The sequence below is a fragment of the Mercenaria mercenaria genome, chromosome 5 (genome assembly GCF_021730395.1).
Source record: "Mercenaria mercenaria strain notata chromosome 5, MADL_Memer_1, whole genome shotgun sequence".
NCBI classification, from domain to species: domain Eukaryota; kingdom Metazoa; phylum Mollusca; class Bivalvia; order Venerida; family Veneridae; genus Mercenaria; species Mercenaria mercenaria.
The window spans coordinates 87,424,245-87,442,632 of NC_069365.1; the positions used below are offsets into that span (position 1 = coordinate 87,424,245).

General features: G+C 35.0%; 1 protein-coding gene across 3 annotated transcripts; it reads right to left on the reverse strand.

Moving 5' to 3' along the window:
* Nucleotides 1–1,279: 1,279 nt before the first annotated feature.
* Nucleotides 1,280–16,474, reverse strand: LOC123557857 (septin-11-like). 3 transcript variants are annotated; one of them, XM_045349593.2, is made up of 13 exons: nt 16,358–16,474; nt 15,114–15,155; nt 12,954–13,098; nt 12,532–12,645; nt 9,911–9,992; nt 8,699–8,839; nt 7,864–7,981; nt 6,755–6,844; nt 6,231–6,263; nt 3,610–3,706; nt 2,888–3,044; nt 2,459–2,591; nt 1,280–1,850 (listed from the first exon to the last, which is right to left on the reverse strand). In XM_045349593.2, the coding sequence occupies exons 1-13, from the start codon at nt 16,379–16,381 to the stop codon at nt 1,692–1,694; spliced, it is 1,335 nt and encodes a 444-aa protein (XP_045205528.1). In that variant the 5' UTR covers nt 16,382–16,474; the 3' UTR covers nt 1,280–1,691. The 3 variants fall into 3 exon arrangements, with proteins under 3 accessions (XP_045205528.1, XP_045205531.1, XP_045205529.1); XM_045349596.2 differs by lacking the exon at nt 15,114–15,155; XM_045349594.2 differs by lacking the exon at nt 6,231–6,263.
* Between the last annotated feature and the right edge of the window lie 1,914 nt (nt 16,475–18,388).

Consider the following 18,388-nt stretch of genomic DNA (forward strand, 5'->3'; position numbering starts at 1 on the left):
TGCAAAAAGCAAGATGGAGTTATGTTTCTTGATGTACAGGGTCTGTTTATGATGGTGAACAAGTATTCCAAGTTTCAAAGCAATAGCTTTGATAGTTTAGGAGAAAAGTTGACCTAAACATAAAACTTAACCAAGAAATCTGATATTTTCTAAGTACAAAAGGGGCCATAAATCTTGCAAAAAGCAAGATGGAGTTATGTTTCTTGCTATACAGGGTCAGCTTATGATGCTGAACAAGTATTCCAAGTTTCAAAGCAATAGCTTTGATAGTTTAGGAGAAAAGGTGACCTAAACATAAAACTTAACCAGGCAACGCCGACGCCGACGCCGACAACCGCTCAAGTGATGACAATAACTCATCATTTTTTTTCAAAAAATCAGATGAGCTAATAACTACATTCACCTTGTTGGCGAACTATGATTATACAACTGATACACTAAATAAATATTATCAATTATTTTTTCACCTTACCAATACTCACTTAGAAATGAGGATCTTCTGCTCTTCTTACTTTACCATATTCATCAAACTTTAAAAGTCCAGTCAATTATTTTATGTAACTGAAATTGAAATGGTTTAAAACTCTGATCCAAACCTCTTACAATCCAAAGAATGCACCTTATCTTAGGCTGTAGCTTAATGGAAGTATGTAAAGTTACCAGACAACACTGCCTGGTTGAGTCATGATATACCAAATGTCTATTATGTAATGCAGAAGTTCAACACAAATTTTCGAACAAAAAAATACAAACAAAACATACATTAATGTAAAAAGATTGTCTATTTTTACAATTTTATTATGTATTATTAAGTAAAATATCAGCTATTTCATTTTATTCGAACACAGATGTACGACTGTGTGAATCCTTAACATTCATTGGTCTCTAAATTTCCAGGCAGCATCAATCTACAAAATCCATACTTTTACTCTGGTAATAATCTTTTTTTTTAACAAAAGCATGAAATTCTATATAAAAAAATTAAATGATTTTTACAGTATTGCAAGTAAACTGATGAAGACTTACTGACTTATGTTATCTAACTATGCAAGAACCAAACTGAAATTCAGCTTTTTGACAATTTCAACAGATTCTAAGCTGATGTGACTTTGTTAACATTTTAATTTAAACATACTTAGCTCTACCTTGCGTACTTTCACATCAGGTTTCAGAAATTCAAACTGTCTTCATTTTTCAAATGACAAGAAGTAAATCGAATAATTTATTGAGTGTAATAATGTGGAGAAGTGAATCAATGGAAGAAAGATAAGACCTGAAATATGATCTGACTGTTTTAATGTTATTGCACATAAATTTGTTTAAAAACCAAAATGCCAACTATATAATATCTACAAAAGCACTACATATACATTTTTATAATTTTGATTCAACCAATGACTTTTGGCCTGTTTAAATAATAGTTTCTATCAATAACAGAACTAAAATCTCAGCACTATTTGTCCATGCATTTTTAATGCATTTGAATTATTCACAGTTCGGGTTTTTCAACTTAAACAAAAGCTCACATTAAAAATCAAAATATTTTCTGGGCACACAAAAAAAAATCCCAAAACATGCAACACTTACAAAAAAAAATAATAGAAATTGGTCAAAATCAGTTGGTCTTTTCTTTAAAATAATGCACATTTTTTGTTAAAATATCTTCGAAATTTCTAGTTTAATGTCCTTGATTATTTTTTCTTCTTGCCGAGGGTGGACTGCTGTGCCTGATACTGGGCCTTTCGTTGATTGAACAAGTTCATCTGGTCCTCTAAACTCTTCTTGCTGTTCTCAATCTTCTGTTTTTGATCTGCATGCTGACGCTTCAAACTGTCAAAACTGGCATGCAGCTACAAATTGAATCATGAATTTATAAATGATACATGGTGTGATAAAAAGTATAGCCAATCTACTGCATTTAATGCATTTCAGTTTTCGCCTAGGACCTGGTGTGGCCATGCTTCTTCCAGGTAGATATGTCATTTTTGTTTGGTTTGGTTTAACATCACAACAACACAATTACAGGTCATATGGCAACTTTCATAATGGGCAAAAACCATCCGAGTAGAACCACCAATCTTCCATAAGACGCCTGGATGTCTTCCTCACATGAAGGATTCTTCCACTCCAAGCAAAGTTTCAAAACCACAGTGGTGTGTGGCAAGTGATTCCATGACAGCAACCTTACAACTCGGCCACTTCTTTCTGGCATAACCTAAGTATCACTATAGCCTCAAGTTTTTTACTTTTCCTTTCACTTAGATAACTTATGCTGATCATGTCACTTCCTTTTGGCCTATAAAGCTTGCAAGGCCAGCTATCTAACAACCAGAATCGTGAACCTTCCTTTAATTTTGATAACAAACTTACTACTTCAGGATAAGAAATCTAATGCCCTTGGTAACAGCCATGTATCTATGCTTGGGAGTAACAACCAAGAACTTTGTAATGATTTTACCTCTTTCTCTGCCTCCTTAAGCTCAGCTTCCTTTTCTTTCACCTTGATAACAAATGTCTGTCTCATTTCTTCCTCTTTCTTCTGCAGCTCTGCTACATGCTCCTGACGTTTCTGCTCATAAGTTTCGGACAAACTGAAATTTGTACAATTACAATGTAAAGTTGACAATGATTTTATAGCAAGCACTGGATAAAACTTTGATATTGTTAATATTTACATGTGACTTTTTTTTTTTTGGCGGAGTCCATAACTGCAGTTCACAAAATTAGACCAAATGATAAAAAAATCTTTTCTCTTTAAAATTTGAAATCTAGCTATTAATGTCCCCACAAAGTAGCCAACTTTTACTAAAAGCACAAAGTTTATGCCAACAGAATTAAAAGAAACTCACAATAAGCTGGGACAATAATCAAATAATTATCTATATACCTCTTGGACTGGTCATCAGAGAACCCCATCTGTTCAAGTTTATGACGTCTGTAAAGTTCGAAATGTTTGCTATGAGTTGTCTCCCTTAGGTCCTCCATGTTGGTCCTTATCAGCATCTCACGTAACTTCACGAAGTCACAATGATTCTCATTCTCAACTGAAAATATCAGAAAAAAATATTTAATTACTGTACCAATGTGTGGTACTAATTTTTATCAATCCATGAAATTCCATCTCAAGAAACAAATAAAATTCCATTATATTTTATATGCAAAGCTGAAATCCATGAATCCTTATGAAACTACTGTTTCATCTAAAACTACAAAAAAAATTTCCCAAGAAAAATAATATATATCAAATATAGACTGGACAAGAATGCCAAATTTTTTTTCTCCGATGTATGCAGCCATGTCACTAAAAATTGAGCAATATTTTGTACACAAAGACATTGATGGCAAACCTGCCAGAACTTTGTCAATATATGGCCTTAGGGAATCTGTGTCAACATTGAGCTTAAGTTAAGGGAACCATGTCAAAATGGGACCTACCAACATCAGACTTTTTTAAAATACTATCAGCATGACACCCAATTTTCTCAAAATATTATCAGCACCACATCAGATTTTCTTAAAGATATTATCAATGCATGAACAGCATCTGCTGATAAAGTCAATACCACTAAACAGACCTATAACTAGAACAGTCACATGCACGATAATTACCTTGTACAGTTCCCCATGGGTACTGTCTGGCCTTCACCATTTTGTTTCCAATTTTTACTTCATCGCTCGAGCCTACCACAGCAAATGGTAAATGTCCCTGAAAAACAACAATATCCCTTTGTTTAGCCTCTGAAAATAGACCTTAGAAGACATAACTTGCTCTGAATCAAAGATGGTAGAGTCCTCATGTATTAGCCACAAATATTCATGCTTTTAATCTTTTTAGAATGCAGTTTTAAGCAGTATTTTGCAATAACATATTAAGCTCAACAGAAATACATAAAAGAAGCAAAACTGACAGAAGAAATGCCTTATTAATTCTATGATACAGTATATAGACTTTAATAATTACTTGGATGAAATATGTTCTTTTTTCAGTTTCTAATACAGTAACAGAATTAAATTCATCAAGCAGATGCGCAGGTAGTGAACCAAATAATTTTCTTGTACTGGGAGTGATGTCCAGGGAAAATAATCATCAACTATTTCTTAATTATTACATCAATTCAAAACTATTCTGTGGAACACTGTGTTTATTGAATCTATAGCAACCCAAAGGTGACAACTCTTCGGTCTAACAAAGGTGATATTTGCTACAAATAACAATGCAACAATGTTAGAAAACATGTTTAACACTTATCATGCTGGACACAATTGATTCTGCCTTTGCGACCAGTGTAGATCATGATCAGCCTGCATGTCTGTGCAGTCTGATCATGATCTGCACTGTTTGCTATTCAGTCAGTATCATTTTGGTAAGCACCCCTTTTAACAGTTAGTGGCACTGTCCAAATTGAAAGACGGACTAGTTCATTTAAAAAATACAGCAGGGTAAGGGTTAAGTGTAACAATAACTGTTGTTAGTGAAATAATAATTCCTGGCAGTAGATGTACTTCTTGTACAGGCTATATCAGCCAATAACAAAGCAGGTAACTAATGCAACAATGCATCTTGTGCATCGAAACAAAAACAGTAAAATAACACAGCTAAAATGAAAGCACACAATGCAACACAGAACAATAAGCTTGACATAAGACATTTGATTAAACAAGAGGACCATAATGGTCCTGAATCACTCACCTCTTCCCATATGATCCAGTTTTGAGTATGACGTCGTTTTTTCTATTATTTGACATAGTGACCTAGTTTTTGAGCTCATGTGACCCAGTTTTGAACTTGACCTAGGACCTAGATATTATCAAGATAAAAATTCTGACCAATTTTCTTGAAGATCCATTGAAAAATATGGTCTCTAGAGAGGTCACAAGCTTTTTCTATTATTTGACCTATTGACCTAGTTTTTTAAGGCACGTGACCCAGTTTCAAATTTGACCTAGATATCATCAAGGTGAACATTCTGACCAATTTTCATGAAGATCCATTCAAGGGTATGGCCTCTAGAGAGGTCACAAGGTTTTTCTATTTCAAGACCTACTGACCTAGTTTTTGATCGCAGTTGACCCACTTTCGAACTTGACCTAGATATCATCAAGATGAACATTCAGACCAACTTTCATACAGATCCCATGGAAAATATGGCCTCTAGAGAGGTCACAAGGTTTTTCTATTATTTGACCTACTGACCTAGTTTTAGAGGGCACGTGACCCACTTTCGAACTTGACTTAGATATCATCAAGGTGAACATTCTGATCAATTTTCATGAAGATTTCATGAAATATATGGCCTCTACAAAGGTCACAAGGATTTTCTATTTTTACATCTACTGACCTAGTTTTTGACCGCATGTGACCCAGTTTCGAACTTAACCTAGATATCATCAAGATGAACATTCAGACCAACTTTCATACAGATCCCATGAAAAATATGGCCTTTAGAGAGGTCACAAGGTTTTTCTATTATTTGACCTACTGACCTAGTTTTTGACGGCACATGACCCAGTTTCGAACTTGACCTAGATATCATCAAGATGAACGTTCTGATAAATTTTCATGAAGATCTTTTGAAATATATGGCCTCTAGAGATGTTACAAGGTTTTTCTATTTTTAGACCTACTGACCTAGTTTTTGAAGGCACATGACCCAGTTTCAAACTTGACCTAGATATCATCAAGGTGAACATTCTGACCAATTTTCATGAAGATCCATTGAAAATTATGGCCTCTAGAGAGGTCACAAGGTTTTTCTATTTTTAGACCTACTGACCTAGTTTTTGGCGGCACGTGACCCAGTTTCGAACTTGACCTAGATATCATCATGGTGAACATTCTGACCAACTTTCATAAAGATCCCATGAAAAATGTGACCTCTAGAGTGGTCACAAGCAAAAGTTTACGGACGGACGCACGGACGACCGACACCGCGCGATCACAAAAGCTCACCTTGTCACTTTGTGACAGGTGAGCTAAAAAAACATATACACATTGAAAAAGACTCATATAAAGATGTTGTTTGTCATTCTTCTTTCCAAAAAAAATTATGTCATCTTAAAGAATCTATCTGTCTCTATGCTGAATCAAATAAAAGAAACAACTGCTGCATGTGTCCTTTTTAAAAATTCACTGTATTCCATCAAATGTCTTTCAAACAAAAAACGCCACAGACACAAAAAGCTACATGTAATAAAGAAACTTGTGTGTTCAAAGTTAACATGATAGTTACTCTGATATCTTCACGTCTCACAACTCTGCAGCACTATTTTCAGCAAAATAATATCACATTATCATACATATACACACACAAAATTAAACAGCAACAAAAATACCAATATTTGCATAGATAGTCATTTTCTAATAAGTTCTTCATGACTTCCATTTTGCCAAATTTTCCACATTCTTTCATAAATTTTACAAATACATTGTATATCCTACCCAGCTCCAATGGCAGTAGTTGATGAAGTCCTATGTAATCTTTTGATACCAGACAAAGTGCAAAAATCACATTGATATACTGTGAAACCATATCAGCTGTAGGGGGATGGGGCATGAAATTTTGAGGTTTCAGCCAAAACAGGTACATGATTTTGTTGATTTTAAATTTTAGATGAAGAAATTAATGGAAGTCTTTTTTGTTTGTTTTGACCTAATTTTGTGGAGTGACCCAACATCAAAATCCATGAAATCTTGTCCCCCAATAAATATTAATGATTTCACAGTAATCATTAGTATTTAAAGTTTAACACTTACATTCATGGCATTATTTGTATCTGCTACAGTTTGATCATCGGTCGGGAAATGGTAAATCTGTACACCATTTGACTGTAACTCACTCATGATCTGAAATATATATATATAATCCACACTGACAAATACTATATACATGGTCAGTTTTCTTTTGAAAACTTGGTTGATCAACTTTTCAATGGAATCTGAACACTATTTTCAACATGATTTTTATTTCAAACGGAACCTTTGTAGCCAACCTGCCTGTCTCAGTTACAAAAAATCAATTTAATTTATAGTAGATTCTTCTGTTAGTGTTATAACTGTCTATATATGATAGTGTCCCATTGGGGCAAAATGGTACCAAGCATTTTAAATAATTCAGGAAGGTTATGTATCTTTTACTCCAATAAAACTAATTGTTAGTACCCAAACAGATACTATACACTATAAATTTGTTTGTTTTTGTTGGATTTTAATTTTTTATGTCAAAACACAGTTCAGTTCATACTGCAACTTTCCCACTTCTATACATGGAGGAAGACCTCAACTGCCTCTCTCGGTATCATTTCACTGCATGCACCTATGCAGAATAATCAGCTTTCAGTAAACCAGCTGGATCATGGCTTCATCACATGAAAGGTTCTACCTCTCTTACAGGGTTTCAAACCCAAGAATGCAAGGGGCAAGTGATTCAATGGCAACAACCATAATAATTTGTCTGCAGAGGCCTAACTGTAAGTATGAATGATTCTTACTTGTAACATTTGCCATTTTATAAGTTTTACAATTAACTATCTTATTTTGTCTAATGTTGGTTCATTCAATTTTTGCCTTTCAGGACAGCAGGCTATTTGGCCATTTATTAATCACATCCAAAGTATCCCAAAGTTCGGTATCTAAAGATTAACCCTTACCCTGCTATATTATTATAATGAATTTGTCCATTTTTCAATCTGAACAGCACCATTATTGTTAAAAGGGGTGCATACCAAACGGATACTGACTATATGGCAAATGGTGCAGGTCATGATCAGACTGCATGGATGTGCAGGCTGATTTTGATCTGCACTGGTCGCAAAGGCAGAATCAGTCGTGTTCAGCATGACAAGGGTTAATATATGTACGGTTACCTTCGCTTTAAACTTCTGTAGTTCAGCCTTGGTGATGGTGTCAGCCTTGGCAATGATAGGGATAATGTTCACCTTACTGTCCAGTTTCTTCATTGTGACTAGATCCAGAGCTTTCAGTCTAAAACAAACACAATCTCAGTAAATAAGCAAGTCTTATGGAAAATTACACACAAAATTCAAGTTAAATGTCATCCCTTAATAGATATTCTGGAAATTCACAAACTAGGTTAACAACAAATGCCAAAAGACAGCCATGATACTAAGACTAGTTTTTCAGACAGTAACTTGGCAATGTCCTTACAAGAAACGAAGATGGTGATAAATACTGAAATGTGCTCAAAAATTTAAGATCAGTACTACACTTCTAATCTTTCTAAGCATGCCGGTTTTTATGGTAAATGAATGACGTGTGAAGTACAAAAGTGTAAATAAATCAGCATTCCATTTTTCTTTTGCAAAACAGATTTTTAAATAAATACTTTCAATTTCAAAGTGAACATGTTGCATTATTTTTTGAAGTCAATGCTCATTTTGCTTTTCGGCCCATTTACTAAATAACATGTCATTAGTAAAGTGCTGCCAATAATGGCATAGGCACCTCCTGGTGTCATCAGGAAAACTGAACTATAATATCAGTAAAAAATTATTTAATATTGTGGGCACTAAATGTAATGGTTTTGGCAAAAAACGGCTATTTCAAGGGTATATAAATTTGTGAATAAAATGAAGGGAAATTTTACTTGTTTGTTGGGTTTTAATGTTGTGGTATCACTAAACTATGAAATCCACAAAAATTAGTGCCTCACAAATATTAAAGATTTCGCAGTATACATACGAGTGCCCAGTTGGTGCAATGAAATACAGACAAGCATGGATCCTGCTGTCGTGATAGTTGAACAGGGATCTTTTAATCTTCAGCTCCTCCGAAAGAAACGCTTCAAACTGACTGTCTATGTAATCTACAATAGACTTCCAGCTGCAAAGAAATAAAGCATACTAAAAGCATCAGTATATAAACAATATACAAATCAGATTCATAAATACTGGAAATCTTACTTATTTAAAACCCATTTTTGATTAAATTGAATGTTGCAAAAATAACTGTCCGTTTTGTTAGGTTTAAAGTCATATTTACGCAAGTAAGGTCATATGGTTACTTTCTAGCTTTTAATGGTGGAGGAAGATGCTAGGTGTACTTATGAGCATCATTTCAGGCACAGTTTGTCAGCTAAGTAAAACTAAAGACCTTCCCATAAGCCAGCTGGGTATCTAACATGAAAGAATTTTACACCCTAAGGAAGGTTTTGAACCCACAGCGGTGAGGGGCGAATAATTCTAGGTAACTAAGTGACCTTAACCATTCAGCCACAGGAGCCTACTTTCAAAAGAGGAAGCCATCCAGCTTTCAGCTTTCTGGACGGTTCTTCTACTAAATCACCCACTAATCAGATGTTATTCCAACAGGAAAAAGCCTTAAAGGTGCCGAAAGGAACATAAATATTACAAATAATGCATCTCTTAGAGAATAATGAAAATGTCTAGGTCAAACTTTTGCATTACCAGTAATCAAATCCACTTTTAGAACAAGCATTTACATGTAGAAATACAGTAGAACACCGATCTGATACTAGACATTGCAAGGGCATGAGGGAAATGCTTGAGAAAACAAACGGCCAGGGACCACAATTTATTTATTTGGTTGGGTTACTGTCGCACCGACACAATTATAGGTCATATGGCGATTTGGAGGAAGACCCTAGGTGCACCTCCATGCATTATTTCATCACGAGCGGTCACCTGGGTGAAACAACCGACCTTCCGTAAGCCAGCTGGATGGCTTCCTCACATGAAGAATTCAACGCCCCAAGTGAAACTCGAACCCACATCGATGAGGGGCAAGTCATTTGAAGCCAGCGACCGTAACCACTTGTCCACAGAGGCCCCTCCAGGGACCACAAGAATAACTCTTAATCAGCCCTTGTGCTCGAGTCACCGATACTCAGACAAGCACTATTTCTCTGTCTGCTACAATAGTATAAACAAATACCTGTCTTCCTTATTGATTTGATCTCCAAAACCAACACTGTCAACAATTCTCAACTTCAGTCTTACATTGCTCTCTTGCAGCTCTGAAAGAAAAAACAAGAGGGTCATGATGACCCTGGATTGCTCACCTGAGTAACATGAGCTACATCTTTCAAATGTCGAACTGATGATTTTTAGAATTTTTTTGCAAGATTTTCCGATGTACAATCAAGTAACCCCTGGGTTGGGGCCAATTTTACCCTGGCGGTCATGATTCGAACAAAGTTTGTAGAAGTCTACTTGACAATGTTACATATCAAATATCTAAGATCTAGGCCTTCTGGTTTATTTTTGGCAAATTTATGAAGATTTCCCTATGTACAATCAGGTAACCCCTGGGGCTGGGTCAATTTGATCCTGGTGGGGCCAAGATTTGAACAAATTTTGTCGAGGTCCACTAGGCAATGCTTCATGTCAAATATCTAAGCTCTAGACCTTCTGGTTTATTTTTAGAAAATTTTGAAGATTTTTCTATGTACAATCAAGTAACCCTATGGGGCTGGGTCAATTTGACCCCAGGGGTCATGACTTGAATTTTTTTTGTAGAAGTCTACTAGGCAATGCTACATGTCATATATCTAAGCTCTAGGCCTTTTGGTTTATTTTTAGAAATTTTTTGAAGATTTACCTATGTAAAATCAAGTGACCCCTTGGGCGGGGTCAATTTTGACCCCGGGGTCATGATTTGGACAAATTTTGTAGAGGTCCACTAGGCAATGCTACACGTCAAATATCTAAGCTCTAGGCCTTCTGGTTTATTTTTTAAATTTTTTTGAAGATTTTCCTATAGAAATCTATGTAAAATCAAGTGACCGCTGGGGCAGGGTCAATTTTGACCCCGGGGTCAAGATTTGAATAATTTTAGTAGAGGTCCACTAGGCAATGCTACATGTCAAATATCTAAGCTCACGGGCTTCTGGTTTTTGAGAAGAAGATTTTTTAAGATTTTCCTATGTAAAATCATAATTATCATGACCCCTGGTCATGATTTGAACAAACTTGGTAGAGGTCCACAAGGGAATGCTTCACACCAAATATCTAACTCTAGAGCTTCTGGTTTTTGAGAAGAAGATTTTCAAAGTTTTTCTTTTCGGTTGCCATGGCAACCGGAGTTCTGCGTGGAATTCAATTCTTTGAACAATTTTTGTAGAGCTTCACCCAAGGAACATTCCTGTGAAGTTTGGATGAAATTGGCCTAGCAGTTTATGAGATGTTGTTTAAAGTAAAAGTTAACGGACGCACAACGGACGCCGGACCGGACGATCACAATAGCTCACCCTGAGACTTTGGCTCAGGTGAGCTAACAATGTTTTCACTAAATGCTGAAAGACACTCTGACAGGAGAATATGCATTCATTAGTACCAGCACTTCTTACCAAATCCATTTAATTTCATTGGCATTTTTTTTTTCTCTCATTTTTCTTGGGGACAGACATTTGTGGACTTCAAAATTTACAAGTAAGATAAACTTGTTTGTTTTCGAAGATTTTTTAAACTAGTTCTCCACAAAGTGATCAGTTAATTTTTAAATATAACTGTCAGTCTAACATAAAAATATATAAATATTTCTGAAAATTACTACTGCTGCCTGTACAAATGTACCAATTTTACCAGCACCAGTGTCACAAGGAAATGTATCCTTCAACATTTAAAAGTCTGAAACTTGGACTTCAAAAAATGGCAAATATTAAAGTTGCAAAAAATATGTTGTTTGTTGCAGCAAAATGAGTACTTGTGCAGTTTTATTACTCTCTGTGTAACATTAACAATGAAAAGAAGAACATTTAATTTAAATCTAAATTTTGAAATTAAAAGTTTATACTGGCCCAGTACCAATGTTAAAGTGCTATATAGAACCACTGCTATCAGTACTGGTGTTGCCAGTACCAGTGTTACTTCTACCTATGCCATCTGCATCAGTGCTTTTTCCAAGACAACAATCTTAAACAAGGGCACTGCCTATGGGTATCATCGCACTTCTGCAAGTGCTGGACAGTATGTAAGAAATGAGTTACAGTTCAGAATTTCTATGTACAACAAGAGCTGCCACTAATGGTGACAAATGCCCCCGCAGCACCTTGACCTTTGACTTGGTGACCTTGACCTTTGACCTGGTGACCCCAAAGACAGTAGGGGTCATGTACTCAATAAGTACTATCAGCATGTGAAGTCTGAAGGTCCTGGGCGCAGTGGTTCGCGAGTAAAGTGCCTTCATGCAAAAAGTTAACATTGTGGCGAATTGAAAACTAATATGCCTCCCTTCAGGGGCATAAAAAGGGCCATAATTCTATCAAAATGCAGGTTTTAGAGTTATGGTTCTTGGCCTACATACATTTTGTAATTATCTAATGGTGATAAACAAGTGTGCAAAGTTTCAAAGCTGTAGCTCTTATAGTTTTTGAGAAAAGGTGGACATAAACAAAAATTTTAACAAATGCTGACCATCAAGTGACGACAATACCTCGTACTAGTTGTAGATTTTTTTTTCAAAATTCAGACAAGCTAAGAAGGAATCCATCTCTTTTACATGGAAAATACAATATATTCCTAGCAACATAAACAGATGCTAAGTAAATTACTTACCATAAGTATTAGCCTTGAGTTTCACACCTGGCAAGTCATGAGTGGACGGTGTAGAATCAAAGTGAGTGTTGAACAGTGTATCCATCAATGTTGACTTGCCAATACCAGTCTCACCTAATATACAAATCAACAGTCCAATTTCATGCATGTTTGTAAAATCCATCATATATAATTAACAACTAGTAGTATTACATGTCTACATTGTCTACAAAACTTTTGTAGCATCATATATTTCAGTCTTAGTTACATGCATCACTTTGGAATTATTTATACGGTAATTATTTCAATACCAACTTTAAATCTCCAAATTTTGCACAGACACTGATCTCTTTATGATTATGTCAAAACTTGGGACCAAATGCCTAAGTTTATAAATCCTATGCATATTGACATTCAATGGTGATATTTTTAAAAACACTTACCAAGACACAGGATATTAAAACAGAACCCCTGAGCAACAGACTTGTTTACAAGCTGATCAGGTAAACTGTCGAAACCAACATGTCCTGTTAGATTGAGATTCCTTGGTCCATTGGCCTGCTGGCCTCGGCTAGCTGGGGCAGGAGCCTGATTGAAATAGAAAAATCAATCAATTTGCAAATTCATGAAACAATAACCTTGAGAATAATGTGTATATGTAATAAAAATTTGATGACTATTAACCTATAAAGCTTCTACTAAAACTAGCATAAAATTAAGTGTTCAAAGCCAAAATAGCATCTAAATTTAACAAAATACTAATTCACAGGTATGCACAAGTTTATTTCATTTGCATAACAAAAATAAAACTTTTTATCAAAGCTTGGAACAATTGCCATATAAACCCGACTGCACTGAATTAGACTAAAATTATCTAACAGTAGTCAGCATGTAAACATTTATAAAATATTAATAAATCATATCTGAGGCAAGTTAATGGTGAAAATAAAATAATTTTCTGGGAGTAAAGTATGTGAACTAAGTGCTCTTTTAGCCCCAATAACAAATTTTAGTTAGCCAAAGGTGAAGTTGTAATGTTCTGTTTACAGCACAGATATATTTATATACATGAAACAGTAGCCCCGATTTCCTGAAAGACAGAAATTGGACTGCCTCTGCAAAGCCAAACTTGAGAGAAGTATCTACTTGAAATCCATTACCTCTTCTACCTTTTCTTTCCAATAACCCATTGTATTAGATTCAAATCAGCTAGTAATTACTGTACATCGTATCTAAACATATCTATTTCTGTTGCTTTAAGGTAGCGGTCTTGCAATGACAACCAGGAATTTCCAGCTAATTATGGACCGGCCATACAAGATTAAACTTTTTCTGCTATTCAGACATAAGAGGTAATCGTAATCGGCGCCGTTACAGAAATACATGTGCTAGTATGAGCAGCATTAATCATTAATAGCCAGAGAATGACAGAAATGTATACAGGGCAACTTAAGCGCAAGCAAAATTACCAATGTCATTCCTGGTCCACAGACCACTACCTTATGCAAATATAAAGAAGATGTCTAGAGTACCGGTATATACTTTGACTTTCTAGCGAATATGCTATTTATAATAATGAAAATAAACAGAATTCTTTCATTTGCAGAGTTGTTAAAGACTTGATACAGACTTGTGCACGAAATACAGCTGTGTAAGCAGTTCTATCCAACTGAAAACTGAAATAGTGCAATAACATAACACAGAAACAGTATATAGTCAGTACAGTGTGCTAGTCTTGCTAGATGATACAGTGAAACAGTGGCAGAATAACTTCCTTTACATCGGAATACTGAAAATCTTATAATTTCGTAATTTCTGAATTCCAAATTATCTAAACCAGAAAAACCTAATGGCGATAATGATTTATCTGAAATAGTTCTAATAATAACGAAGTAAACAATGGAAATCGAATGTCAAAACATGTTAATATTTTATAATAATCCCAAGCTGACTTCATTCTTTAAAGAAATGCTGTCTGTGTTAAAACTCTATCGGGTCCTGTGAAAGCCTATCTATAAAACTTAAACATACTTAAAGATACAATTTGACCAGAAAAGTGAAATATTCAGACTTATGGATTTATTATAAAACAGAAAGATTCTCAGTAGAATGCTTACAAAGAAGTTGAATAAGGTACACCACTAATGAAGTCCAGTGAAAACCATGAAACTAATCTTGTGCAAAATGAAAAATCAAAAGTCACAGTAGAGAGAAATTATCAGTTTAATCTGGAGAAAAAAATGTTTCCTGACTGAATCATCTAGCTATGTAAATGTTTTAATACATTAATTTTAAAGAAATTCCCACAATCACTACTTTCAGTAACCTTTTTCATGTTTAACATTTTTAAGATGCTTAATTTGTTTCAAAGAATGTACATGTTTAATGCATACTATGCTTTCTACATGGTAATAAAAAAGCAGAAAGCTAAAACTAAAAAGCACTTTTAGGCATTTTGTCTGACTCTGTTGTTATAACAATATATATAAAATGTTAATTACTGCTGATGGAGCTCCTGAAATTTCTATTGTACATGGTTCCATTTTTTAAAAAGTTATTCTGATTATTTTTTTCATGGCATCACCAGGTTACTGCCAGCTTACCTGCAATACTGAGCGAACTAAATCTCCAGCATTTGATGGGACCTATACATGCATAAAATCCAAGTTAACAAATAAAAATAAAGTCACTGAACTAAACTTCATTCATGATACAAACCAAACAAAGTTGAATTAGTCTGAGTATTGGATACATGTAGATTTAAAACACAAAAAGTTCTCAGAATAACTGAGAAAAGTTCCTTGGTTATTTGCGTTTCGAAAGAAAATGCAAACAATCAAGTGAACGCTGGTATCTGAAAACCAGATACCAGAGTGAATATTGATTGATATTATTGAAACAAAAATAACAATTAGCCTCATGTATTGAGAAAAAATTCAAACAACACCCAATCGTAGAAAGAAAGAGTTGTTTTATATGAAAACTGAACAGCATATAATACATGTATTTACTCTATAAAACAATTGTCAATTTACTGATATATAATACATAATTGAATTCTGGAAAAGTACTGTATAAAGCCTGATAAGGGGCAACAATTTCTGACAGTTTGATGCCTTTAAAAACTCACCATTTTCAAAGCACCGTTACAAATCTTTGTTTTGATGTATAAAAAATTTGCAATAATGTCTCTGGGCTGAAATTTCACATAACTAGGTGGAATGTGGTTTTCAGCAATTCTTTATTTTTATTTGTTGCCAAATACATTCATTTTCAAATGAGGACATTTTTAAAGAATATCTTAAGTATCTAGTTGTACGGGCCATGCAATGGACAGGTAGATTGTTGGTGAAAATCTTGTTTATCAAATATTTCTGTGTTTTGATGATATACTCCTAAACCTTTAACATGTAAATAATCCACAATATATGGAAGGAAGTGTATAGGGGTACGGATCTATACCTCTAGAATCTGATTCTAGAGGTATGGATCTGTACTCCTAGACAATCCTGTTAGGGGTTGTCTACAGCACGGATGTCCTTTCTCCAGATGTTATGTGTTATCTATATCTTTAACACTTCCTATCTGGAAAAAGGTCTTAGAGTTAAACAATTCCTAACAGGCTTTCCTAAAGGTAAAGATAAACACCTCTAAAATCTGATTCAACAGATAAATATATCAATAAGTTACGAGCTAAATGACATTTGTCTAGGGAGTAAGCACAAAATCTTGGGACAGCAATAAAAAATTAAATGTTTGAAGGGTTGGGTCACAATAATTTTAGGCAAAAAAAGAGCTTTAATTCAAAAGTAAAGAATTGCTCTACAAATTGAAGAAAAATCCTCACCCTTTGAACATCTGTTGCGGCCATGTTTAAACCGAATTTGGTCAAAATTTTATAAAAAATCAACAAAAATGCAAAAAATTCTCAACCCGGAAGTATTCAGTGCGGGATAGATTGTTAATTGTAAGCCAACGTCTTTGAACAACAGGAAAGATTTACTACATATATTGTGCGTCTGCTACTGCTGTCCGCAAGAGTAAAGGTAACCCATACCAAGGTGACAAATATCGGTCTTTCAAAAATAACCCAGTCATGATTCAGCCAATCATAGTAAATCTTCAAACTATTAAGAGGAAACTGATCTAGCATTCAAAATAGAAAAAATGTGGAAACTCCACAGGTCGCTCAAAGCCAGATTAACATCATTTTGCTTGTTTATACTGTTTTTTATGTTTCAGTTCTTTCCCTTTTGTTTTGCCGCTGCACGTTTTCTTTTTTGTTTTCTTTGCATAATCCTAGTCTTTGCTTAATAGAAGTTGATAGCTATGCAACTTATCATTTTGCTATTTACTTCATGCATATGTTTGCATCAGACAAAGCTCTTTAGTTTTTCAGTTGCTTTCCCTTTTGTTGCTGCTGCATTTTTAGCTCACCAGAGTTAAACCACATCATTGTCCGGCGTCCGTCGTAAAACTGCGTTGACAATAAAATATTCAAAATAAAATTTCCAAGTACATATTCAATGAAGGCAGCAGTCAGTAAAAAAAAAAACCCGGATTTTTGCAGGCCAATTACTGCCGGAAGGTCTCAGTTAGCCTTACTCGTAAGTACAGGTAAGTGTTCTAGGAATATCAAACGTAGTCGTTCCAGTACGTTTAACAACATGCAATGGAGGATGTCCCATTACTTATACACTCTTTGCAGATCAAGACCAAAGGAGTTATCTACCATATAAGAGAGCTCGGGAAAGATGGGTAAGTGACAACTCGATTTCCTTATAACAATGCGTATAAACGGGAAAGAACGGCGGACAATAAGCAGTTGCTTTGTGTTTTGAATTAATCTAAACGCTATAGACTATAGGAAAGCTTATAAATCCCAGCATTATTGTCAGCTAGTAAGTATCAATAGAGGGACTCCTCTTTCAAAATTACCACTATAATTATATAAGAAATACCAGTTATAGTCTGTTGAAAAAGTCAAACATCTGAGTCTATATTTAATAATAAGTCTAGAATTAAATAATACCCTGTTTTAAGGTAATTTAACCACTATCAGTGACGTCTGTTTTACTATGGCATAATAACATTTAAATGTACAGATCAGCCATAGTAAAATTATGCGAATTATGCGTACTTGATCTCAATGTTGGATGATGCATTGTCTGGAAGAACATGTTCTAATGATATCATACTAGATTTATAATGCCCCCCCTTGAAGAAGGAAGGAAATATTGTTTTGCAAATGTCGATCGGTATGTCAGTCGGTTGGTCTGTAGACCAATCAGTTTCTGGATGATAACTCAAGAACACTTGAGCTTAAGATCATGAAAGTTGATAGGAAGATGGTTCATGACCAGCAGATGTCCCCTTGATTTTGAGGCCGGGAGATCAAGAGTCAAGATCACAGTGACCCGGAACAGTTAAACATTTTCCTGATGATAACTCAAGAACGCTTGGCCCTAGGATCACGAAACTTAAAAAGGAGGTTGATCATGACCAGCAGATGACCCTATTCATTTTGAGGTTAGTAGTTCAAAGGTCAAGATCACATTGACCAGGAACTGTTAAACAGTTTCCGGATGATAACTTGTAAACACTTGGGCCTAGGATCATAAAACTTAATAGGGCAATTGACCATGATCAGCAAATTACCCCTATTGATTTTGAGGCCAGTAGGTAAAAGGTTAAGGCCACAGTGACCCGGAACAGTAAAACTGTTTCCAGGTGATAACTTAAGAATGCTTGGGCCTAGGATCAAGACACCTAATAGGCGATTGATCATTGATTGACCAGAAGATGACCCTTATTGATTTTGAGATCAATAGGTCAAAGGTCATGGTCTCATTGAGCCCGAACAGGTCTACGGTTTCCA

What these genes read in the sequence shown, in the direction of transcription:
- LOC123557857 (XM_045349593.2), bottom strand. Translation starts at nt 16,381, where the DNA reads ATGGCCGCAACAGATGTTCAAAGG. An exon ending in TTTTAATATCCTGTGTCTTG is followed by an intron (nt 12,646 to 12,953) that starts GTAAGTGTTTTT and finishes TTTGTATATTAG; the next exon opens with GTGAGACTGGTATTGGCAAG. An exon ending in TCTGATGACCAGTCCAAGAG is followed by an intron (nt 2,592 to 2,887) that starts GTATATAGATAA and finishes TACAAATTTCAG; the next exon opens with TTTGTCCGAAACTTATGAGC.